Here is a 27,308-nt window from a genome sequence, read left to right as displayed (position 1 = left end):
GAGCAATTCTCATGAAAATCCCTGGTCGCTCCCTTATTATTATCCTCTAAGCGACAGGAGCTATAACTGCTCCCTTGAGCCTGTCCTACAAGCGACTGGAGCCTAAAACCACTCCCATAGGCCTCTCCCTATGCGACTAGGGCTAAAGATCAATAAAATCATCAACCTCTTAGCTTTGAACTTCTGCCACTTATTCCATCATCTTCTCCAACACCTTTACACTCGTCCAAGCCTCTGCAACAGGTCTACAACTGATGAAATAGGCTAAGAACAAGTCAGGGACATGCTAGACCTATTTTGCCAACTTTAGCACCAAGACCAACACCTCCAGCTCCTAAAGAAACAACCTCAACATCTCTAGCACCTCCAATGCTTGTAGCAACATCTCCATCACCTATAACAACATCCCCAACTCCTGCAGCAACAACATCAAGGAATACAACTGCCTCCATCACTGGTAGAAGCACCTCCAATACAAGCAAACACATCTCACACTTGTAGCAGCATATGCAATGTCTCCAAGACATTTAGAGACATATGCAACATCTAGAGAAGCACTCCAACCACTTGCAACAATAGCATCTCCAAGCTGCAACACAACATCAACACCCATAGCAACAATCCAATCCTCCTGCAATAGCAACATTTCCAACCAACTCAACATGTCTAGAATCCATCTCCTCAACAACCATAATATCATCTCCACTAGGTCTAGTCATAGGTATGTTGACATCAATGCCAACTAATAAGACCATCGCCAAAACATCCAACACTAAGCACTTAACACACATGCATATGACCAGTAGCACCAAGAGTTTGTTGACATCAATGCCAACACTACAATGCCAACATGGAAACCCTCAAGGGGAGGAAAACCACCCTGTTGTTGTTGCACTACTTATCGTTCTTTTATTATCAATTAATTTCTTGTATAAATGCTAACCCCAACTAGCTAGGAGCCACTACTCCTCTGCAATAGTTTGTTGGCACCACCATCTAGGAAGCCCCAACCCACTCTCAACTATTTGCTGGCCACTACCAGCAAGGAGTCACTACTCCTATCTTGGCAAGCCACCACTTGTCAGAGGTCCCAACCTCCTCAAATTATCAAGGCCATGATTTCATTCATTTTCATACTAGACCCCAAAGCAAACAAACAAACTTTGCAATACATAAATAAACCAACTCACTCTAAAACATATAAATAAATAAGCCAACTCTCTTTGCAACACAATCTGAACCTCTCTAACTGGTGCTCACTGCTACATATATTCAAATAACTTCATTATGCATTGTAGCTCAACTAAACTCCAACACTAACATATCATATTTATGCTAATTTCTCCCTCATCAAGATGGTCTAAATCAAATATCTAATTACACACCATTTCTCTTGATGACCACATTAAATAAGCTCTCACACCAAATGCCATGGGAAAAACCCTTAGTAATTGCCTCACAAGAATCTTCACCTAGATTTATACATATCCTCAATACAACATCATCACATTAGAATACATAATTCTATCCATTTCCAACAATAGCAACACACCTGCAATCATGATATACCCCAAAACACATCTGAAAGTTGACATCAATACCAACCAAACAACATTATTGTCAACAAAAATGATACTAACATCACTTTATTTATTTATTCAATATTTTAATTATTTTTAAATGAATAAATAGAAATAATTTAGTAAAAAAAAATAATTTAAAAATCATATAAAAAAATTAAAATTATTAAAATTTATATCACAACATATCTTATGCTTTTCACTTAATTTTTTTCAAAATTAGTGAAATTCTTTATACAAATAATATAACTTACATTCCAACTATGCTAATTGCAATTAAAATATCTCCGTCCTCTGTGATCTTTCATATGTTATATAAACCATAACTCTTGCAAATATATAAAATAAATGAGATCTTTCATAGATTATATAAGCCATAACTTGTGCAAATATATAAAATGAATGTGTTGCAATTAAAATATCTCCTTCCTGTGTGATCTTTCATATGTTACATAAACCATAACTTTGGCAAATATATAAAATGAATGAGAAATCTTGTTAAACAAATATAAGTATCAACTTTACCTGTTTATGTTTATGTTGTGAACTTGGTTAATGCTTACCTATTATGTTTATATATATATATATATATATTTTACGTAAAAAGTAATTTAATAATTTTGAAAATAGAATCGATTTTATGTTAATTTCTAATTATCAAGTTTATATATATATATATATATATATATATATATATATATATATATATATATTAAATATGAAATCTATTAAATTTTTATATCAAAATAATATATATATTGATAAAAATAATAATGAAGCAGTGAATATATTTATCATTGCAAATTATTTTTTTAGTTTATATTAATTTATATAATGTAATATTTATGGTTTTTTAAACTTCCTAGATATATTAATATTATTGTAAGATTTCATGTTTTAGTAGTGGGAAGAAAGTTTACTATTTTTGTCAGTAACTTGGAATTTTCAAAAATACTAGTGTTTCTATATGGCATATTAAAACATTATGATAATGATACAAGCATAGAAAAGCTAGGCTTAGCTTGTTTGCAAAATGAGATGTGAAGAACCATTAGATAATGTAATATTTATGTTATTTGATTGGAAATTAATTGAACACTATAAAAAATGATTAAGAGTTATAAACAAAATTAAGATTAATATGGAAATGCAATCATACATTTATCACACTAAAAATTCTAGTGTGAGAAGATAGTATACCATAAATATCATTTGGAGATTACATGACAATTTGATTCACCACATAGTAGATCCAACACCCATTACTTGGTTCTTATGTAGGGAATCGATACATTCCATAGAAGAGTTGTGGTTTGTTAGGTGGTAGACCCAACACCCAATGTATAGCTTTGTTGCAAAAGATAAATACACCTATTACTCCCCATATTCCAATCCCAAATCCGATCCCCAATGCCATTAATGACATCTTTTCATCTAGATGCTCGAACCATCCCACTTTAATAGGGGCACTGCTATTATTATTGTCAACTTCTCCCACTGGGTTTTCTTTTTCATTGCATGAATCTAAAGGACACCCATATAAGCACTTATTCCTTTTAAATGATGTTGCACTATATGTGGAAAATTGTGTTCCTCCGAGGATTGGCCCACAAAGGCTATTAGATGAAACATCAAAAACAACCAAATTGTATAGTTTAGAGAGATCTTCAAGAATCTATCCACTCAAATTATTCTTGCTCAAGTCTAACTGCTCCAAAGTAGATATGTTACTAAGAGATGCAGGTATTAGCCCTTCAAACTGCGCTTCAAACTGGTTGCCAGATAAATTTAGGAATCGCATGGCTGTCAAAGTTCCTATGCTTGCAGGTATTTGTCATACAAGATTATTGTTGCACAAATCAAGTATTGTGTTTGTAGGTGAGAGGCATGTCAGAATATACTCACATCTTTTCATGTGAAGTGTGATTTCTTCTTCAAAGGAAATATAGTTTGAAGACTTTACAAATCCTTGAAGCCTTTCAAAATGTAATGGCATTCTTTCACTAAATTTATTGTTGGATAAATCCAATGCATACAAATAGGTGAAATTTGTTACCCATTCAGGGATGCCACCATGAAAATTATTATAACCAAAGTTTAAAATTTTCAATAATGAAAAAGATTCCAAGTAGTGAGGAAGTTGCCCTCTCAAATTGTTTTTTCTTAAATCTAAATAATGAATACTAGTACAATTAGCCAAAAACATTGGCAAAGTCCCAGAAATTTTATTAGTGTGAGCAGAGAAAATATTTAAAGAGGCACAACTGCCATTAAGTTCAGGTATTGATCCTTCTAATTTGTTCTTTGATAAATCTAAAATTATAAGGGAATCAGGACTAATAATATTGGGTATAGTGCCAAAAATATTATTATTATATAAATCTAGTAGTTGTAAATCCTTTATGTGGCTTATACTAGGCAGGAGAGATCCAGTCAAATTGTTATTTGATAAAGCAAGAGAGTGAAGATTTCTTAATTGACCTATGTTACGTGGGAGAGATCCAGTCAAATTGTTATTTGATAAAACAAGATCTTGAAGATTGCTTAATTGACCTATGTTACATGAGAGAGATCCAATTAACTGGTTGTTTGATAAGTTAAGATAGTTCAATTCCGTATTGGTAATACTGGGGGATTAATGCTACCTCTAAGGTTTTTAGTGGCTAGGCTAAAAAAATATAGGTGAGTACAATTGAATATTGTGGGAGGAATGTGGCCACTGAGAGAGTTGTTGGATAAATCAATAAATGATATGCTTTTCATCAAACCAATAATTGAAGGGATTGGACCACTCAATTTGTTTCCTCTACCCCTAAAGTCATAAAGTGAAGTGCAGTTGCCAATTGAGGCTGGAATGCTTCCACATACTATTGTCAGAAAACTAGAGTGTTTCCAACCTGACCAGGTGATAGATCTTTGATGGTATTAGACCACTCAAATTGTTGGCGTGAATATACAATTCTTTAAGTGAAGTGCAGTTGCCCAAAGAAGTTGGGATGCTTCCACTCAGAGCATTTGAGTACATATCGAGATGTTTTGGTGGCATTGGACCCCTCAAATGGTTGAATCCAATATTCAACGTTTGCAGTAAACAGGCTCCACACACTCAAAATCTAACAGAAAGACTAAAATGCTGTTGGCATTATGATTCAGGTGTTGTCCTTGATGGCAAACCCATTCAGGTGATAAATCAAGAAGGACGCAGGAAATATGTTCAGCAAGTGCGTCCCCGCAGATATACCATAAAGAACCCGCGTCCAGGGACGCAGGCCAGCCGTTCAGGAGGTGCGTCCGCCCAGTGCACACATTTCAAGGCAGAGAAAAGCACGTGGGGGTTTCTTGTGTGGTATCTAGCCGACGGTTTTGTGTTTCTATGGTGTCGGCTCGTGGTTTTGTTCCATGTTTTGGGGAGAAGCTTGCCTATATAAAGCAAAGGAGTTGATTTGGATTAAGCATCATCTTGGTTGAATATCTTTTGGGAGATCTAGTCCAGATCTATGAAGGCGAATCTTCTAATGGATTGTGATCTCTATGGCGCATGATCAGATCTGTGGATCTGAGTGTTTGGTTTGGTTCTGAAGTCCTCATATCTTTTATATCTGAAGGGACGCAGGTTCAGTGAAGGGAAAGTGCGCCGGGACGCAGTACAGTAAAGGCTAAGGTGCGTCTCTGAGGCAAAGGACGCGGCGCGACTGTGTTATTGGGTGCGTCTCTGAAGTAAAAGACGCGGCGCGATAGTGTTTCTGGGTGCGCCGGTCGCAGCAAAGCATAGAGGAACAGTGCGTCGGCCCGCAGAACAGTGGAAGGTAGACTGCGTCCAGTCGCAGGTCACAGAAAGAAAATATGCGTCCCTGTCTTAAGATGATCTGTTGACTGTATATTTCTGTTCATAAGGTGTTCTGGGTTATTTCTGTAATTACTGATCTGATATCTGTAGTGGACTGTATCTGTTGTATACTTGTTGATCATTTGATTCTTCATGAAAAGAAGTAGGGGGTTGTAGCTCCCTTCCAGGAGAGACTGGAAAACGAGAGAGAGTTGTAGCTCTCTGCAGGTTGCAGCCTGCGTGCTGGTAAAGGACTGCACCAGTACAAAATCATTGTAAAAAGAATTTCTTGAAAGAAGATAGAGACATATTGCAGCAGGTGGTTTTCTCCCGCATTGGGTTTCCACCTTACATCTTGTGTTCTTTGGTGTGACTGTCTATTTTCTTTATTCATGCTCATTATTTTATGGTACTGATATGCAAGAATAATTCAAAAGATCAAATAAGGAAGATTTGGTAAATTGCTTGATAATACTGATTCACCCCCCCCCTCTCAGTATTATTTCCAACAATTGGTATCAGAGCAGGTCCTTCAGAAAAGCTTGATCGCTTGAAGGTAGATCGTTCATCATGAGCAACTACGAGAGAGAAGCATCAATCAGGCCACCAGTTTTTGATGGGACAAACTTCAATTATTGGAAGGTAAGAGTTACTGCATATCTTCAATCTCTTGGTACTGAAGTTTGGGACATTGTAGAAACAGGCTATGCTTTTCCTTCAGCTACTCCTACAGATCCAGCTGAGAAAAAGAAGTATGAAACAAATGCAAAAGCAGTCAGTACTCTATTAGGAAGTATATCCCAAACAGAATTCATGAAGGTAATGCACTTCAAATCAGCAAAAGAAATATGGGACAAAATGATCACAAGCTATGAAGGAGATGAACAGGTAAAACAAGCCAAACTTCAAACTCTCAGAATTCAATATGAGACTCTCAAGATGTATAATGATGAAAGTGTGGCTAATTATTTTCTTCGGGTAGATGAGATTGTAAATTGTATGAAAAATTTGGGTGAAGAAGTAAAGGAGTCTCTAGTAGTTCAAAAGATTCTAAGATCATTATCCCCCAAGTTTGAATCCAAAGTATCTGCAATAGAAGAAAAAGAAAATCTCCGTGTTCTTACTATGTCTCAGCTACATGGAATTCTAACTGCTTATGAAATGAGAAAGGGAGGACCATCAGACAGAAGGGAGGCTGCTTTTAAAGCATCAGGCAAAGAAGATTACTATGAAGCAAGCCATGATCCAGAAGAAGAGGAAGAAGAATCAAATTTTGTCAGAAATCTTCAAAGAGGTTCTGGAAGGTTCAGAGGTAAGCTACCTTTCAAATGCTTTGCTTGTGGAAGAGTAGGTCATTATGCTGCAAAATGCTCTTATAAGGATAAAGGAAAGGAACCAGTTAGATGGAACAAGAAACAAAGCGCAAATAAGAAAAGCTACTACACCCATGAAGATAGTGATGGCTTATCAAACAGTGATGAAGATGAACAAGGTAATAAATATAGGTTGTTAATGGCATTTGAAGATGATGATTATGAGGATGCTGTAGATGTGGATAACCTTTATGATGAAATTACTAGACTCAAGAGATGCATAGAAGAAAAGAACATGATTATTGATACTCTACAATTCCAAATTGATGAAAAGGAAAAACATCTTGAAAAATTAGAAGGTGAAATTGTTGGTCTTAGAAAAGAAATTGAGAAAACAAAAACTATTAATCTCAAGTTTGTCAAAGGATCTGAAACTTTGGATGAGATTATCAGTGTGCAGCGGTCTCCACTAAATAAGACAGGTTTGGGCTATAATGGAGAAACTTCTCAAGCATCCACTTCAAAAAGTTATCTTGATGCAGCAAGAAGAAATGAGCAAGAGCACAAGGAAGATCATCAGGTAAAGCAGGGACAAATGTCAAGCAGAAACTATCAGGGGCAATCCAGCTTAAGGGTGAACAAAAGCCACAACCAGCCACAGGTAAAATCTTCTCAATTTGGTTCAAGAATAGATGAAAATAGAAATTACAATCAGTTGGCTGGTAGATCCAATAATCGCAGAAGCTTCTTCAATGGACAATGCTTTTCTTGCCATAACTTTGGTCACAAAGCAGCTCAATGTGTTGCGTATAAAACAATCATGACTAGGGAAGCTCAAAAACAAAGAAGTATGACAGGGATTACAAAAAGGACCTATAACAACTTTTCAGCTCTTGAAAATGAAGTTGAATGTTCTATTTGCAATAATTTTGGACATAAAGACTTTGAATGCAGAAGCAGGTTTCCGGAAAGAAAGGTACAAGAGCAGAAAAAGGAACAAGCCTCAGGCGCCAAAACATGGAGAATAAAGGAACCTCAAACAGAAAGATGTGGGATAGCATTTTATGCAGAAGGACAAGAAAATCTATGGTACATTGACAGTGGATGTTCGAAGCATATGACAGGTGATAAAGAAAAACTTGAGTCTTATTCTAATTTAGAAAAGGGAAAGAAAGTCTCTTTTGGAAATGATACTCCTGCAACTATAAAAGGAAAAGGTATTGCTCCTTTAAAAGAAGATGTTAAGGCTGGAAATGTTTTGTTTGTTGATGGATTGAAGCATAATCTTCTAAGTGTCAGCCAGATGTGTGATCAAAGAACCGAGGTTATATTCAGATCAAATGGATGCCTTGTTCGTGATCTTGATACAGGTAAAACAGTTCTCAAAGGAAAGAGAACTCCAAATAATCTATACATATTTGATGAAGGACAACAACAATGCTATCTAAGCAAGAATGAAGAGCACTGGTTATGGCATCGAAGGTTGGGACATCTAAGCTTCTCACAAATAAGGAAAGCTTGCAAATATCAGGCAGTTCGCGATCTTCCAGATATCAAAATTCCTGACAACACCATATGCAGATCATGTCAGTTTGGAAAACAAACCAGAACTAACTTTCCAGAGAAAGAAGGATCAGCCAGCATGCCTCTTGAGCTAGTACATACAGATGTATGTGGACCATTCAGAAAAAGAACACCTAGAGGAGAGGAATACTTGATATTATTTATTGACGATTTCTCCAGGTTTGTTTGGTTAGGACTTATGAAGCACAAAGATGAAGCATTCGAAAAATTCAAAACCTTCAAAGCCTTGGCTGAAAATGAATCAGGTCACAAAATTAAGTGCCTCAGATCTGACAGAGGTGGGGAATTTACTTCAAATGAATTTTTCGATTTCTGTGATGAACATGGGATAAGGAGAGAATTCTCTACAGCTAGAACGCCTCAGCAAAATGGAGTTGTTGAAAGAATGAACAGAACAATCCAACAAATGGCTCGTGCTATGCTTGATGAATCAGGAACCCCCGCAACCTTCTGGGGTGAAGCTGCACATACTGCGGTTATTATTCTCAACAAGACAAATGTCCGGGTGAACAGCACTCAAACCCCTCATGAGCTCTGGAGTGGTAAAACTCCTTCGGTAAAGCACTTCAAAATATTTGGGAGCAAATGCTATATCAAGAATACTGAGGAGCAGCTTGGCAAACTTGATCCTAGAGCAGATGAAGGCATTCTTCTTGGCTATTCTCCACATAGCAAAGCATACAAATGCTACAATAAAAGACTTGGCAGAATTGTTGACAGCATTGATGTAGTGGTTGATGAAAAGGGATATATTCCTAGGCAAATACATCGTGAAGACATCGAAGAAGATGAGAGCTACCCTCAAAGACAGAATGATGAAGAAGAAGAACCTCAAGAAGAATCTCAAGAAGAACCTCACGAAGAAGCAGAAGAACGGACAAGAATAGAAGAAAAGACTCCATCCAGATATGTTCAGAAGAACCATCCAGAATCTCAGATCATGGGACAAAAAGAAGCAGGTATACAAACTAGAAGAACAGTTGCAGAAGCTTCAAGCTATTTGGCATTACTTTCCTCCTGAACCACAAAATGTGAAAGAGGCATGCAAAGATGAATGTTGGGTGAAAGCAATGGATGAAGAACTTGAGCAAATCGAAAAGAACAACACTTGGGAGCTGGTTCCTAGACCAAAAGATAAGAATGTTATTGGAACAAAATGGGTCTTCAAAAATAAATTGAATGAAAATGGAGAAGTAATTAGAAACAAAGCCAGACTCGTTTGTAAAGGGTATGCGCAGCAAGAAGGAATAGACTTTGAAGAAACTTTTGCTCCTGTTGCAAGACTTGAGGCCATCCGAATGTTCCTTGCTCTCTCAAGTTTTCAGAACTTCAAAGTATTTCAAATGGATGTGAAATCAGCCTTTTTGAATGGAGACTTGGAAGAAGAAGTGTACATTGAACAGCCAGATGGGTTCATTCTTGGAAATGATCCAAATCTTGTATGCCGATTGAAAAAGGCTCTCTATGGTCTCAAACAAGCTCCAAGGGCTTGGTACTACCGGTTGGACAAATATCTTCATCAACAAGGTTTCTTAAAAGGTTCAGCAGATAGCAATCTGTATATAAAAGTTGAAAATGACAAATTGCTAATACTTGTTGTGTATGTAGATGACATTATTTTTGGCAGCAATGAAGAAGCTATGAGTCAAAGCTTTGCCTCAGTCATGCAGAAAGAATTTGAAATGTCCTTGCTAGGAGAACTGACATATTTCCTTGGTTTGCAAATCCAACAGAAGGAAGGAGGAATCTTTTTATCTCAAACCAAGTATCTCAAGCAGATTTTGAAGAAATATGGCATGGAAGATGCAAAACCAGTATGTACACCCATGGTCACAGGATGTAGTCTCAGTGCAAATGATGAATCTGCAGCAGTACATCAACCAACCTACAGATCTATGATTGGAAGTTTACTATATTTGACAGGTACCCGACCAGACATCATGCATGCAGTTGGAATAGTTGGAAGATTTCAGGCAAATCCGAAGGAGACTCATCTTCAAGCAGTGAAGAGAATTTTCAAATATCTTCAAGGGACTCAAAATTATGGCTTATGGTATCCTAGAGATACAGATCTTACTCTTCATGCCTATACAGATGCAGATTGGGCCGGAAGCGTGGATGACAGGAAAAGCACAAGTGGTGGTGCGTTCTTTATGGGTCCCAGACTGGTCTCTTGGTTCAGCAAGAAACAGAGTTCAATTGCCTTGTCTACAGCTGAAGCAGAATATGTTGCTGCTGCATCTTGTTGCACCCAACTCCTTTGGATGATGCAGAATTTGCAGGATTATCAAATCACTTGTACTCCTCCAATCCCTATCTTATGTGACAACACAAGTGCAATCAGCATCTCAAAGAATCCGGTTATGCATTCAAAAACCAAGCACATACCAATCAAGTACCATTTTCTCCGGGAACAAGTACTTGAACAGAAGGTCAAGTTGGAGTATGTTCCTTCTAAGGAACAAGTTGCTGATATTTTCACCAAACCGTTGCCCAGGGACACTTTTGAATACCTCAGGCAAAAGCTGGGGGTTGTTGATGCATCATCTTACTGTTGATCATCTTCCTATTGGTGGTATAGGCTCAGGGGGAGCACATAATGCATTGTTGGCATTATGGAGAAGGAGATCTTGGAAATAGCTGCAATATGTCTCTATCTCCTTCATGATGGATTTCTGGTTACAGATCTGGAGATGCATGAGCATAGGGGGAGCATACCCTTTGCCCTTGATGTCAAAGGGGGAGAATGAAGCTGAAGATTATGTGGTTGCCATCAAGTCCAAAGGGGGAGATTGTTGGCATTATGATTCAGGTGTTGTCCTTGATGGCAAACCCATTCAGGTGATAAATCAAGAAGGACGCAGGAAATATGTTCAGCAAGTGCGTCCCCGCAGATATACCATACAGAACCCGCGTCCAGGGACGCAGGCCAGCCGTTCAGGAGGTGCGTCCGCCCAGTGCACACATTTCAAGGCAGAGAAAAGCACGTGGGGGTTTCTTGTGTGGTATCTAGCCGACGGTTTTGTGTTTCTATGGTGTCGGCTCGTGGTTTTGTTCCATGTTTTGGGGAGAAGCTTGCCTATATAAAGCAAAGGAGTTCATTTGGATTAAGCATCATCTTGGTTGAATATCTTTTGGTGAGATCTAGTCCAGATCTATGAAGGCGAATCTTCTAATGGACTGTGATCTCTATGGCGCATGATCAGATCTGTGGATCTGAGTGTTTGGTTTGGTTCTGAAGTCCTCATATCTTTTATATCTGAAGGGACGCAGGTTCAGTGAAGGGAAAGTGCGCCGGGACGCAGTACAGTAAAGGCTCAGGTGCGTCTCTGAGGCAAAGGACGCGGCGCGACTGTGTTATTGGGTGCGTCTCTGAAGCAAAAGACGCGGCGCGATAGTGTTTCTGGGTGCGCCGGTCGCAGCAAAGCATAGAGGAACAGTGCGTCGGCACGCAGAACAGTGGAAGGTAGACTGCGTCCAGTCGCAGGTCACAGAAAGAAAATATGCGTCCCTGTCTTAAGATGATCTGTTGACTGTATATTTCTGTTCATAAGGTGTTCTGGGTTATTTCTGATATCTGTAGTGGACTGTATCTGTTGTATACTTGTTGATCATTTGATTCTTCATGAAAAGAAGTAGGGGGTTGTAGCTCCCTTCCAGGAGAGACTGGAAAACGAGAGAGAGTTGTAGCTCTCTGCAGGTTGCAGCCTGCGTGCTGGTAAAGGACTGCACCAGTACAAAATCATTGTAAAAAGAATTTCTTGAAAGAAGATAGAGACATATTGCAGCAGGTGGTTTTCTCCCGCATTGGGTTTCCACCTTACATCTTGTGTTCTTTGGTGTGATTGTCTATTTTCTTTATTCATGCTCATTATTTTATGGTACTGATATGCAAGAATAATTCAAAAGATCAAATAAGGAAGATTTGGTAAATTGCTTGATAATACTGATTCACCCCCCCCCCCCCCCCTCTCAGTATTATTTCCAACAAATGCCTGCAGTGAAAACTAACTTAATGCAAACTATAATGATGGTGCAATATTCTATGGATGCTCATGTAAGAAAATGTCTTCCTTCACAAGATCAATAGGCCAACTTGGCTATAAGGAGGGCACAAATTCAATGACAAACTTCCCTTGAAACCAATCGAAAAAGTTCACAATTGCTCAAAAAAAATGAAGAAACCAAAAACAAAAATTGAAAAGAAAAAAAAAGGCAAGAACAATGTTTTTGTCATTTTGTTTTTTAAAGAACCCAAATAATTTTTTGAGAACACAAAGACTACTAAAATTCCAAGACCAAAACCAAGCATAAAGAGTCCCAAAATTCACAAGTTATGCACATCATTAATATAATAAAACTTGAAATCACAAAGGACTACATACTTGCATAGATTTATCTGAACAACAATATAAAGGACTTTAGAAAACCAAAAGAATGTCAAGAAATAATTTCAAGATTTCCAAAGAGGCACTCAAAAACCATGAAAAACAAAATGGGTCAACCACAAAAAGGAAAGCAAAGCAAAACAATCCGAAAGTTTGGTTATAAATAAAACTGAAAACAATTGCTTGTTCCGCAAAGTCAGAAAAACCAAGAACTTCTACAAGAAGCCTTGAACCCAAACCCCAAACTGAAACTTTACTAAAAAATAAAGCCCTAGGTTGACTAGGTTTTCAACAGGGAGAAGATTAGAAACTGAAAACTTGCATGAAAGTAGAGATTTACTGACAGTGAATGACCAGAAAATAGAAAAAAAACACCAAGCAACAATCTTAACTGGGTCCAATATTTTGAAAAATTTATTCAAAATAAGGTATACACAACTGTGCAAAGACAAAGCAACATGTATATGCAGCTGAAACAAAGGAAAATCGTGTATACGTGAGTTTACTTGAAGAAATTGGTGTGTATACACTACTGTATCCTCTGAAATGCGTGAATATAAAGCTCAATAAAGAAAAACAAAAATCCAGGCCTGATCCAAAAGATTAGACTTGATGCCTAGGAATCAAACAACTCACAGACACTATAAAAGCAAGAAATCAATCAAACAGGCCTTGATCAAGAAGAAACAACCCAATCTAGGAAAAACAAGAATGCTTTCCCCAACAAAGTCACGAATTATGTTTCGAGTAGAATCACCTTAGGGTCTTGGGTTGAGAACCCCAACGTAGTGGAGGGCATACAGCATAAAGAGACACACAAACAAGTAGTCCTAATACTTAAACAATTAAGGTTGGTACAGAAGGTTTTACCCATAGGTCCTATATTTGAGGTCATTCCCGTAGGGTTCAAACCCTCTGCTTCTTCCTTGTGCTTTAAGATCTGTAATTCATTCAAGGCAAAGCATATACACCAAAAATAAATGAAATCATGTCCATGATATCAAGGTTAGATCATATAAGCATGTAAGAAAATGAGCATTAACGTGAGATTTTATAAGCAAATCATGACATAAATGAATGCATAAAGACCATAATAATCACGAACGGGACAATGCCTCTTTATTATTGTAAGCTAAAGAAAATATGGAAGAACTATAACTTGAGTCGTCCGTCGGCTCCAAGAGAAACTGTCCTCCGGATCTGTCCTGCCTAGGCCTCAGCAATCCTCCTCAATAAGTATACACAAGGATGTCATGAAGGGATGATGAACATCTCAAGAAGGAAACATGGGTTTCATATGACTTGGGAGTGCAAAAGGCACAGGGATATCTTCAGACTTGATTAGGGATGTAGTAAACTATACTATCAATATCTAATCCTTTCTCCTCCTTTAGGCCTTCCCATTGAAATGTATTTATACTTCTCAAAATTAGTTTTTTCAGTTGGGAAATAGTTGGCCCACGAGCTATAGTAGGTGGGTATCCAATCAAACCCGTAAACCCCACTTGAATTAAGGGAGATTATATATATTTTTAATGTTTTAACACATATACGCAGGTTGGGTATAGGTTGACCCACGTGTACATGTGCTTTCAATAGGGAATAATCACGTATGGGATTTAAAACATTGTTTTTTAGAAAATGGACCAAGTTTGGTAGTGAAGGGTTGCCCTAGGCCATATCATAGAGCATCAAATCTACCAGGGGTGGTAAATGGTGCTATAAAACTAGTTGGGACTTCTTACCATGGAGATTACCTGACATGTTGGTAGGTCCAACACCGTTAATATAGTGATAAACCCTGACTCAATAAACCAATCCAACCCATACACGAGAAATCTGAAACTTTGGATACATCTAAACATCGGTAGCAACATATGAATATTAAATGGATTTATGAAACCATTACGTTTCAACAACACCTCATCCTCTCTCACTCTCAAAAATACATGTCTTTAGAATTATAACAGATACAAGAAATCGTGTGCACATGATAATCACATATCCTCACACTCTTGACCCTCGCAACGACCCAACAAGACAATATTATCAAGCTCTTACACCAAGAAACTCACCACACAGAAGCATACTATTCTCATTCAGCAACACATACTCTCCTTATGACAACAACAACATACATACTCTCAATACAAAACTGCCTGCTTTACTTTTCCTATGTACTTTTGATGCCATTATATGAAACCGACTTAATATTCATAGAGGCCATTGCTAGAGATGATGCAAAACCCTAGAAAAATGTTCATGAAAAAAAAAAACATGAACCTTCCCTGAGTATGTTGGGACTTCCCGTGTGGAAGCTATGTCAAGTAGACAACATGATTTGCTATTTTACCCTAACAAAACTTAAGAGATTTATTAAAACTCTAATACAATCACCAGCCCATGCTGATATACGCAGAACCCGAGACTCATTAATTAGAAGGTTTTTCTACTTGTGTATATAGTAAGAGTGTTGGCTTTGACGACGTATCGAGTGACTGATCTAGGCCAACACAATTCTTTGTCATGTGTGCTCTAACCTCTACCATACACTCTCCAAACACACTTTACATGTGCATAACCTCTAGCAATGATCTCACTGCCATCACACCATCTTTAGTCACTCATTCTACAACATCAAAAAACACATTCTCTATCCATGTGCATTCTATAGGTAATGTTTTTAATTTCCAACCCTCTAATCAATACATAACACCATTATTTAAAATTGATTTTCCCAAAGGATCAATTTGGACCCCATCAACGACTAATTAACACACCAGATCCACCATTACCAAATAGTTAATGCATTCATGCCATCCATAATGATTTGGTGACCAGATCTAGTCAATGCGTGACTAAATCAACATAACCAAATCGATCCACTATATGAAGGACTAAATCAAACATTGAAAGTGTTTCACTCTTTAACTAGATCCATGCACATCCAACAACCAACACTCTCATGAATAGATTGATATTAAGGCAATCCACTCTCTTTTGGTGACAACTCAACCATAACACCCAGATTAAACCAAATATTCATGGCATAACAACTAGATAATTAACATGTTTACATTCTGATTAGATTAGATAGATAATGTGCTCCACTACATTGTTGCACCAACTTGAAACCATATCTAGTCAAGATAACAAGAACTAATCGCCATTCTGAACAAGATCGAGTGTCGAAAATACCAAATCAAACTTTTATTATTTTCCATCATGCCCTTGAAGATCAGATTGATTCATTGGATTATTTTCACAACATGAAAATAATATATCAAACATGAATCCCTCCCAATTTCCTTTGATCACTCTAGTTCATATAAGAAATGAAAGACATCACAAATTTCAAGTTAAATGCCCATCACATCTTCCTCTTTTTTGTATAACCAGATTGTTCCTCAATAGAAATCAACCCACAGGTGAATTCTTTATGCACTGAAAAAATGTTCGTTGGATATGAATAACACAACTATGTACATATTTGAACTAATTCAATGCATTCAAGCATCCAACCTGAATGCCCACTCCCTCCAAACCTTGGCATAGTAAATTTTTAAACCAATTTCTCAACGATAACATTCAAAACCAATCCATGGACTTGTTCAATGCATATACATTCTATGTTCTTTTTGTTCTCAAATCTCTAACCATTCCTTACATGGATTGCATTGCAGGTACAACATACTAGCATGGCAATATACATATCTTTTATCCCACAAGTTCTCAAAACGCATAGACTAAATCAACAACTTATTAATGTAGTTTCATTACACCTAATTGGAGGATTTGGACCATATCCATTTATTGAAACACTTTTAAATTAGATCATGGATTTGCACACTTGCTCACAGGGTCAAAAAGGATCATTCAAATAGAGATTGGGGATTCACTTAAAGTATCAATTTGAGCCACATAAAAAATAATGATTACATCAATAATAGAGCCATTAGAGCACCCTTTGAGGACATGATAAAATGACATATTAAAACCACGACAAAAAATTTACATTGAGACAATAAAATGATAAGAAAAACTTCCTTTTCTTTTAGGAGCCCCCTGAAATCATGCACTTTATTTTACATGCTCCCCCTAAGACCTAATTTGGTTCAAATATTCATTAAGGTCTCTTGGTGCTCCTTCCTCTCTCAAACCCTAATATGTTGATTTTTGTTCTAAGGACTAGGCTTCTAGAATTTCTTTTTAATCTTCTTTGATTAAGATTCTCTTTTTTACTGGATCACACAACTAAATTAGGCATCTTGCAATATTTGGTTAGATGGCCAATATTGTCTCATGTAAAACATTTTATGTGACCAAGGAATGGTGGAAAAGGATCAAATCTTTTGTTGAGCTACATTGTATTCTTTTTCTTCTTTGCATTAGTCCTGCATTCAACAGCCTTGTGCCTAAAAACATTTCATAAGTAATAAGTGACCATAAAAGGAATTTTTATACTTGATGGTTGATGATGATCTTCCTTAATTGCTAGGTTGAGAAGGCTTCCTTTTTCTGCTCCAACTTCAACTGCCTATTCGACTGATATAAATTGATCATTCTTTGTTTATGATCAACTACTATATGTCAAAAACTATGGAAAGTGAGGCACTTTATATCCTCCGATGATGAAGTGAAATATCTTCTAATTGATAATTATTTTCTTAACTCTCTTCTTGGCTATTGATGTAATTGTTGGCCCCCTTTCTTGCTAGAATCATTTTATTTGAAAGTCCTTTTGGATGTCGCCTTAGATCTAGATTCTCCTTCCACCTGATTGTTCTTCTTCTCTAAATTGTTTCTCATAGAAACAACCTCAACTTCTAAATCTTTCACAATCATTTTCCTTTTCTTTAAAATACTTTCTCATTCCTTCTTCAATCCTCCTTCCTTGTTCTATTCGAGTTTTCAAACTAATAATTTCTTCTTTAAAAGCTTACTCTCTTTCTTCAAGTATTTGAAGAAGCTTTTTTAGATCTCTATTTTTGTAGAGAGCTTTTCTATTTCAGCTAATGCAGAGCTATGTTGAGTTTGATATCTAGCCTCTCTCTCTTCTTGAAAATATACCACTTTGACGCTGGGAGAGAAAATGTCATTTGGCTGATCACTTTCCTTTTAAGGGGCATTTTTCTTCTTCTTCCTTTTCTCCGCCATTAGTACTGGTTTCTCCTTCATGCAGGGTCTGCAACCTTTCCCAATTCTCCTTTGCAGAATTGAGATCCACGACTTTCTCAAGATCCGGATTATGAAGATTGTCAGAAATTGTAAACTTAGCTTGGGCATTCCATTGTTGGACTTGTTTGTAGGGGGTTCTTCATCATAACCATTCATCACTGCATTCCATACTTTAGATCCAAGTGCAAATAATTTGGATTTCACCTTCTCTCTCCATTCTTGAAAATTTGCAGGATTAAGCAACAAGGGACTTTGATAACCCATGATTTTCCCATATCCACCTTCCAGCAATTAAGCCACAATAGAAGGCACTTGCTCTGTTATTGATTGTTAGAATCAAATCACTACTGAGAGTGGGGTGGAGGGGCAGGGGGGGGGGTGCGCCCGTGAATCGGTAGTGATAACAAATATAATAATTTTTTTTTTTTTCAAATAATTAGTCAAACATTACACAAAATATCATCAATAGTTTTTATCACGTAAACCACACTAAACAATCAACATAGACATCATATCAAGCATACACATAGGACACAAAGATATATGGTGGAAACCCTCAAGGGGGAGAAAACCACCTTGTTATTGTTGTGTTACTTCTCTTTCTTTTATTATCAATCAATTTGTTTTACAAATGCTAGCCCCAACTAGCTAAGAGCCATTACTCCTCTACAACAGTTTGTTGGCCACCACCAACTACGAAGCCCCAACTCCCTATCCACTGGTTGCTTGTCACTACCAGCAAGGAGTCACTACTCCTATCTTGGCATGCCACCACTTGTCAGAGGTCCCATCCTCCTCAAATTTTCAGGGCCACGTTTTCATTCATTTTAAGGCTGGAACCCAAAGCAAACAAATGAACTTTGCAACACATAAATAAGTCAACTCCATTTGCAACACAATCTCAACCTCTCTAATTGTGGCTCACTTCTAAAAATATTCAAACAACTTCATTATGCACTATAGCTCAACTAAATTCTAACAATGGCATTTCATATTTATGCTAATTTCTCCCTCATCGAGATACACTATATAAATCATTAATTACACACCACTTCTCTTGATGACCACATCAAATAAGCTCTCACACCAAATATCATGGGAAAAACCCTTGCAATTGCCCGTGGTTTTATTTTCTCAAGAATCTTCACCCAGATCTGTAACATATCCTCAATAAAACATCATCATCACACTAGAACATATAGTTTTAGCCATCTACAATAATAACAACACACTCATGATCATGATACACCAATAAACCATGCCAAAACACATATAAAAATTGACATCAATACCAACCAAAGAACATTGTTGCCAATAAAATTTTTGATAACATCACTTTATTTATTTATTTAACATTTTAATCATTTTTAAATAAATAAAAAAACATTAAAAAACCCTTAAAAAAAAATTATTAAAATTTATATCAAAACTTCCCTTCCAAATTTGCCCGTAACAAGTAAAATATCACCTTCCTCCATAATCTTTCACATGTTATATAAACCATAACTGGATAAAATATAAAATGAATCAGAAATTTGGGTAAACAAATATAAGTATCCCATTTACATGTTTACATTGTGAGAGAGGTGAGTGGGATACCTCTTATGGTCTTTAATATATTATTTTTATTTATGATTATTTAATATACATTAAATAAATAATATAAAATGTGTTATGTAAAATATTATGGTATTTTTTAATTATTTTATTTTAAATATTATGGTTTTTTTAGTATTATTTTTTTCTATTTATATTAAATGTAATGTACTGATTTTAATAATAAAAGATGGAATTGATCTTATGTTAATTAAAAAAAAATTGTAAATATTAATTTTATTAATTAAAATAAGGATAGTACTATGACATTTTTAGGGTCAATTTTAACCAAAATCTAACAGAGATTTAAAAAAAACGTGAGTTTAATTTGTTTAATCTATATAATTAAAGTGCCCAAGTTGTTTAATCTGCAGAATTTAAGTGTCTGGGGGTGTTGAATCTATGTATTCAAAATGTATTTTGAACAACAAAAAATCACATTTTAGCTTGAAATTGCATTGTTGAGTTCCTGTGAAAAAAACGTTTTAGTCTATAAGTTAGACTACACCATTAATATATATTAATGTCTGTGAAAGATTCATATTTTTAGTTTTCATTATTATTATTATTAAATATGAAATATATAGCAATTTTTTATATCAAAATAAATATATATTAATGAAAATGGTAATGAAGTTGTGAATATATTTATCATTGTAGTTTTTTTTCCCAAGTTATATCATTTATATAATGTAAAATTTATGCTATTTGATTGGAAATTAATTGAACACGATAAAAAATGATTAAGAGTTATAAACAAAATTGAGATTAATATGGAAATGCAATAAGACATTGATCACACTAAAAATTCTATATGTGAGAAGATAGTATACCAAAAATATCATTGGGAGATTACATGGCAATTTAATTCACCACATAGTAGAGCCAACACCCATTACTTGGTTCTTTATGTAGGGAATCTATACATTCCATAGAAGAGTTGTGGTTTATTAGGTGGTAGACCCAACACCCAATGTCTAGCTCTGTTGCAAAAGATAAATACACCAACTACTCCCCAAATTCCAATCCCAAATCTGATCCCCAATGCCATTAATGACATCTTTTCATCTAGATGCTCAAGCCATCCCATTTTCATATGGGCACTGCGACTATTATTGTCACCTTCTCCCACTGGGTTTTCCTTTTCATTGGATGAAACTAAAGGACACCCATATAAGCACTTATTCCTTTGAAATGATGTTGCACTGAATGTGGAAAATTGTGTTCCTCCGGGGATTGGCCCACAAAGGCTATTAGATGAACATCCAAAACAACCAAATTGTATAGTTTAGAGAGTTCTTCAGGAATCTGTCCACCCAAATTATTCTTGCTCAAGTCTAACTGCTCCAAAGTAGATATGTTACTAAGAGATGCAGGTATTAGCCCTTCCAACTGGTTGCCAGATAAATTTAGCAATCGCATGTCTCTCAAAGTTCCTATGCTTGCAGGTATTTGTCCTACAAGATTATTGTTGGACAAATCAAGTATTGTGTTTGTAGATGAGAGGACAAATCATGTAAATTGTGATTTCTTCTTCAAGGGGAAGATAGTTTGAAGAATTTACAAATCCTTGAAGTCTTTCAAAATGTAATGGCATTCTTCCACTAAATTTATTATTGGATAAATCCAATACATACAAATAGGTGAAATTTGTTACCCATTCAGGGATGCCACCATGAAAATTATTATAGCCAAAGTTTAAAATTGACAACAATGAAAAAGATTTCAAATAGTGAGAAAGTTGCCTTGTCAAATTGTTTTTCCTTAAATCTAAATACTCAATTCTAGTACAATTAGCCAAAAACATTGGCAAAGTCCCAGAAATTTTATTAGTGTGAGCAAATTTTTTTTTAAAGAGATACAACTGCCATTATGTTCAGGTATTGATCCTTCTAAATTGTTCTCCCACTCAAAGCATTACCGGAAAGATCTAAATTCCGCAAAAGAGAGAGGTTCCTAAGATTCGTGTTTGGTGTGCACGAAATTTTGTTCCACAGGCAAACGTATTATATTGGTTTGAAGAATTACATGAAAGTTTAGATTCATAAGGGTCTATTTTTCTTTGTGGTGTGCAATCTGCACAGACTTGCTTAGAGGGATTACCATTAACCAGTAACAAAAACCTTTTTATAATTTTTTTTTTGAAATTTTAAAATCAAATTTATAGATTTTTTTGGATTTTTAATTTAATTTATAAAATTTTAACTTAAATTTCATAATTCACATAATATTTTATAGCACAACATAAATTTTATAGTTTTCTTAATATAATATAACATAGCTCATTTATAATCTAATACAACATAGCTTATTTATAATTAGAATAATTCAATTTAAAAAAAAATTACCTTTATAATAAATACCATCAAATAATTTTAAAAATCAATCATTATATTATCTTTATATCCATACGGATTTTGTATATCTATTATTATTATTAAGAGAATTAAATTCACTTAGCGTAAGAGTATTGAATTTACTACATACTCATTGAATGTCCAAATTTGTAATGGACATAAACTGAGCAAACTTGTAATGAACATATATATGGAGGGATTTTTTAACAAAGATATATGCTAAATTCCCATGAACGTTAAATTAATTTACTTTTTAATCGAACTTTGTTTCATGGGTATAAAATTGAATAGTGAACATTTTTTAATAAAGATGATAAAGGATGAACTTTAATTTAATTAAAGATTTTGAAAATATTTTAGAATTTGATATGATAAAATTGATAGGTTAAAAAGTTGAACTTTTTCAATTTGTGTGAAAAATACTCAGAAAAAGGCCATTTTTCTCAATTTGTGTGCGAAATAATTGAGCAAAGGCCATGTTAATCGGCCATGCTAAGCTTCTCTCTATCCTTCCAATTTTACGTAATGTCTCCAAAAAGACATAATAAAAACGATGATAAAGATGTTTTTCATAAAGATATGTTTCATATGAATATAAAACTGAAAGTTCACCATTCTTGAATATACTGGCCACAAATAAGTTCTCACTTATTGAAATAGAATATTTTAAATTTTCTTAAATCAAATTCAAAGGTTTAATAAACAAATCACGCACAGTTTTTGTTAAAGTTCTGTGTGATAAAAATAAATAATTAAATAAATCGAACGTTTTTAAACTATTGCCTTTATATGTTTTCATCGAAACTTTAATGATAAAAAATGAAAATGCAATCCCATCATTGAAATGATTAATTTGAATAAAATGGGACCTCCGCAATTAAATGATGAATTTGAACAAAGGTAGATCCCCAATTAAATGATGATAGCAAAATAGAAATGTTAACCAATCAATGAGGCGCTATCCTACCGCCCATATATATATATATATATATTCACACAACACTTACTCTATGATCTGTACAGCACTTAGCTTCTCTTTAATCGGTTTTGTAAATACAATCAGTCTTTATAATAGGGTTGATGGATTTATTTATATTCTTGCCACAGACGCCGGGGATGAAGATATTAAATGAGTATATAATAGGATATCTCTTTCCAGGTAGGCCCGTTGCAAACGTAATATTCAAGACATATGGTTACATAACCGTGGTCAAGCAATCACATTCCTTTCCGATTTCAAACTGGGTCATTACAATGAAGATTCCACCGCGTTTAAGCTTCTTAGATATATTAGATATATTTATATTATTGCAGGATTTCATATTCTAGAAGTAGGAAGAAAGTTCACCATTTTTATGAATAATTTGGAATGTTCAAAAAAACAGTTTTTGTATATGGCATACTAAAACACTGTGAAAAAGATATAAGCATAAAAAAGCTAGGTTTGGCCTGTTTGTAAAATGAGATTCGAAGAACTATAAGAGAATGTAATATTTATGTTATTTGATTGGAAATTAATTGAATGCCATAAAAAATGATTAAGAGTTATAAATAACATTGAGATTAATATGGAAATGCAATAAGACATTGATCACACTAAAAGTTCTATATGTGAGGAGATAGTATACCAAAAATATTATTGGGAGATTACATGACAATTTAATTCACAACATAGTAGAGCCAACATCCATTACTTGGTTCTTTATGTAGGGAATCTATACATTCCATAGAAGAGTTGTGGTTTGTTAGGTGGTAAACCCAACACCCAGTGTCTAGCTCTGTTGCAAAAGATAAATACACCAACTACTCCCCAAATTCCGATCCCAAATCCAATCCCCAATGCCACTAATGACATCTTTTCATCTAGATGCTCGAGCCATCCCATTTTCATATGGGCATTGCTACTATTATTGTCAACTTCTCCCACTGGGATTTTCGGTTCATTGCATGAATCTAAAGGACACCCATATAAGCACTTATTCCTTTGAAATGATGTTGAACTGAATGTGGAAAATTGTGTTCCTTTGGGGATTGGCCCACAAAGGCTATTAGATGAAACATCCAGAACAGCCAGACTATATAGCTTAGAGAGCTCTTCAGGAATATGTCCACTTAAATTGTTCTTGCTCAAGTCTAACTGCTCCAAAGTAGATATGTTGCTAAGAGATGCAGGTATTAGCCCTTCCAACTGGTTGCCAGATAAATTTAGCAATCGCATGTCTCTCAAAGTTCCTATGCTTGCAGGTATTTGTCCTACAAGATTATTGTTGGACAAATCAAGTATTGTGTTTGTAGGTGAGATGTATGGCAGAGTATACTCACATTCATGTGAACTGTGATTTCTTCGTTAAAGGGAAGAGAGTAGAAAGAATTTACAAATCCTCGAAGTCTTTCAAAATGTAATGGCATTCTTCCACTAAATTTATTATTGGATAAATCCAATACATACAAAGAGGTGAAATTTGTTACCCATTCAGGGATGCCACCATGAAAATTATTATAGCCAAAGTTTAAAATTGACAACTCTGAAAAAGATTTCAAATAGTGAGGAAGTTGCCCTGTCAAATTGTTTTTCCTTAAATCTAAATACTCAATTCCAGGACAATTAGCCAAAAACATTGGCAAAGTCCCAGAAAGTTTATTAGTGTGAACAGAGAAAAAGTATAAAGAGGCACAACTGCCATTAAGTTCAGGGATTGATCCTTCTAAATTGTTCTTTGATAAATCTAAAAGCCGAAGGAAAGTCAAACTAATTGTATTGGGTATAGTGCCAAGAATATTATTATTATATATATCTAGTACACTTAAACCCTTTATGTGACTTATACTAAGCGGGAGAGATCCAGTCAAATTGTTATTTGATAAATCAAGATGTTGAAGATTGTTTAATTGACCTATGTTACGCGGGAGAGATCCAATTAACTGGTTGTTTGATAAGGCGAGAAAGGTCAATTCCGTATTGGTACTAACAATGGGGGGAATGCTACCTCTAAGGTTGTTAGCGCGTAGGGACAAGTCATATAGGCTAGTACAATTGAATAAGGTGGGAGGGATGTGGCCACTGAGAGAGTTGTTGGATAAAACAAGAATAGATATGCTTTTCATCAAACCCACAAGGGAAGGGATTGGACCACTCAATTTGTTTCCGTTACCGATCAAGACAGAGAGTGAAGTGCAGTTGACCAGAGAAGTTGGGATGCTTCCACTTATACTATTGTAGCTGAAGGAGAGTGATTCCAAGCTGACCAGGCGACTGAATTCTGATGGTATTGGACCACTCAAATTGTTGTAGCTAATACCCAAATCTGTAAGTGAAGTGCAGTTGGCCAGAGAAGTTGGGATGCTTCCACTCAGAGCATTCCCCCACAAGAAGAGTTTTTCCAAGTGGACCAGACGACCGAGTTCTGGTGCGATTGGACCCCTCAACTGGTTGTCTTCAATATTCAACGTTTGCAGCAAAGCGCAGTTGCCGATAGAAGTCGGTATCCTCCCTGTCAAACTATTAGAGGAAAGGTCGATCCGTTGAAGACGTGTACAATTAAACAATTCCTTTGGAATTCTTCCACTGAAAGCATTCCACTGAAGGGCAAGTATTCGTAGCGCTTTCAGCTGCCCAAACTCTGCTGGAATTCTCCCACTCAAAGCATTAAAGGAAAGATCTAAATGCCGCAAAAGAGAGAGGTTCCCAATATACGGGGAGAGCGTACCATTCAACGAGCACTCACGGAGAGAAATTGAAACCACTCGTTTGGTGTTTGGCCTGCACGAAATTCCGTTCCACAGGCAGACGTTATGTGAGTTATTGGCCGTCCAGTCGGAGAGCGATCCATGTGGATCTGATATGATGCCCTTCCGGAAGCTCAGAAGTGCCTCCACATCCCTTTTTTCATGATAGCCGGCTATGGAGGATGGGAAGAGAGAGGGTTTCCCCATCATACTCCGTCCATTAAAAGGAAAACGTTGAACAGAAGTGAATCCATCCGTAGGCATTGCTACACCCATCATCACAAGCATGATGATGAGGAGAAGAAGAAGATCCATTTCTCACTCTATCACTCCAACTTCCTTCAGATTAGGCTGTGTATTTCTCACTCTACCACTCCAACTTCCTTCAAATGCTGTGAGTTTTTGTTGTAATTGCCCCCTCTATTTATAATCGCAGCAGCAGTCGTCATATAAAGACCCGTGTGTGTGAACTGGAAATCTTTCTAAAAGAATATAAATGAATTTTAGGAAGAGTGAGAATGGCGGTGTGTTGACTGGGAGCAACCGCGTAAAGAAAGTGGGCTTCATACATTAAAAAAATCTGTAAATTTTACGGATTTGGGAAAAGGTAGAGCAGGAGGGACCTCACGACTTGACCCGAGAAAAGAGGAAACGTTGAACGAGAAAATCTTGGGGAACTTCACCGAATTTGGTTAGATTTAAAAACAAAAAAAATGAATTGGACGTAAATCTTTCCAAAAGTTAATTGGAATTTCGTGGCATCAAACATAAAAAAAGTGGCCGTAAATCTTTCCAAAAGTTAATTGGAATTTCGTGGCATCATACATTAAAAAAAACCGTAAATTTAAATCTTTCCAAAAGTTAATTGAATTTCGTGGCATCATACATTAAAAAAAGTGGCCGTAAATCTTTCCAAAAGTTAATTGGAATTTCGTGGCATCATACATTAAAAAAAATCCGTAAATTTAGGAAAAGTAGTAATGGAGTGACCGCGTTAAAAAAAGTGGCCGAAACAAAAGTTAATTAGAAAAAAATCCGTAAATTTTACGGATTTGGAAAAAGGAAGGAAGGGATTTGGAAAAATGAAGGAAGGAAGAGGAGGGACCTCACGACTCGACCCGAGAAAAGAGGAACAAAATTTCTTTGGGAACTTCACCGAAATTCAATCCCCACTCTTACGGAAAAACCAGTGACTGACAGTAAAACCTGGCATCCGATTTCGATTGTACTGTTTTCATTGTTCGTAGAAATTCAATCCCATTCAATCCCCATTCTTACGGCAAAAATAGTGAAAGCAGTAAAATCCGGGGATATTCTTAATATTTTAATTGTACTATTTTCTTTGTTATTAGATAAAATGTTCTCAAATTTTAGGGTTTGAAATTTTTTAAAGTTTTGGTAAGTATTTTTGTTTTTAATAACTAAAGAGTATTTGTATTATATATAAAGAGTATTTGTATTGTATATGGTTTGCAAAAAATATATCTGATATTATAAAATTAATTTATTAAAAAAATTAAGTGTTTTTATTTTCCAATAGAAATATATGATTTTTTTGAGGAAGATGTAACTGAGCAACAAAAAGAGGGGTTTTGTATGTGAATATCTCACAAAATTGCTCCACCAAAATACAAATTTTACAATATTTTACCCTACTAATTGATTTTTTTTTAGTAAGAAAAAAGCATGATGATATATTAATAGATAAACTATATGACAGTAAAGTCAACCTTCTACAGATTGATTATGATCATCCCAAA

The 27,308-nt window shown here is 35.7% G+C and overlaps 1 protein-coding gene and 1 pseudogene across 1 annotated transcript; both read right to left on the bottom strand.

Annotated features, from left to right (window-relative positions):
* Positions 1-275: 275 nt before the first annotated feature.
* On the bottom strand, positions 276-25,947 carry LOC149184226 (uncharacterized). Its single transcript, XM_089415272.1, has 4 exons — positions 24,141-25,947; positions 23,621-24,075; positions 496-631; positions 276-454 (listed from the first exon to the last, which is right to left on the bottom strand). The coding sequence occupies exons 1-4, from the start codon at positions 25,861-25,863 to the stop codon at positions 276-278; spliced, it is 2,493 nt and encodes an 830-aa protein (XP_089271398.1). The 5' UTR covers positions 25,864-25,947.
* Positions 22,248-22,363, bottom strand: LOC149184227 (U6 spliceosomal RNA; annotated as a pseudogene).
* Positions 25,948-27,308: the final 1,361 nt, after the last annotated feature.

This window comes from Pinus tabuliformis, chromosome 3_2 (assembly GCF_031772625.1).
Source record: "Pinus tabuliformis cultivar Carrire ecotype Pingquan chromosome 3_2, CPIR1, whole genome shotgun sequence".
Classification (NCBI taxonomy): Eukaryota; Viridiplantae; Streptophyta; class Pinopsida; order Pinales; family Pinaceae; genus Pinus; species Pinus tabuliformis.
The sequence above is the reverse complement of the archived record's forward strand: the minus strand, read 5'-3'. Positions and strand labels throughout refer to the sequence as shown.

What these genes read in the sequence shown, in the direction of transcription:
- LOC149184226 (XM_089415272.1), bottom strand. Translation starts at nt 25,863, where the DNA reads ATGGATCTTCTTCTTCTCCTCATCATCATGCTTGTGATGATGGGTGTA. An exon ending in CACAGTTCACATGAATGTGA is followed by an intron (nt 24,076 to 24,140) that starts GTATACTCTGCC and finishes ATAATCTTGTAG; the next exon opens with GACAAATACCTGCAAGCATA. An exon ending in GAATTTGGGGAGTAGTTGGT is followed by an intron (nt 632 to 23,620) that starts GTATTTATCTTT and finishes TTGCTATTGCAG; the next exon opens with GAGGATTGGATTGTTGCTAT.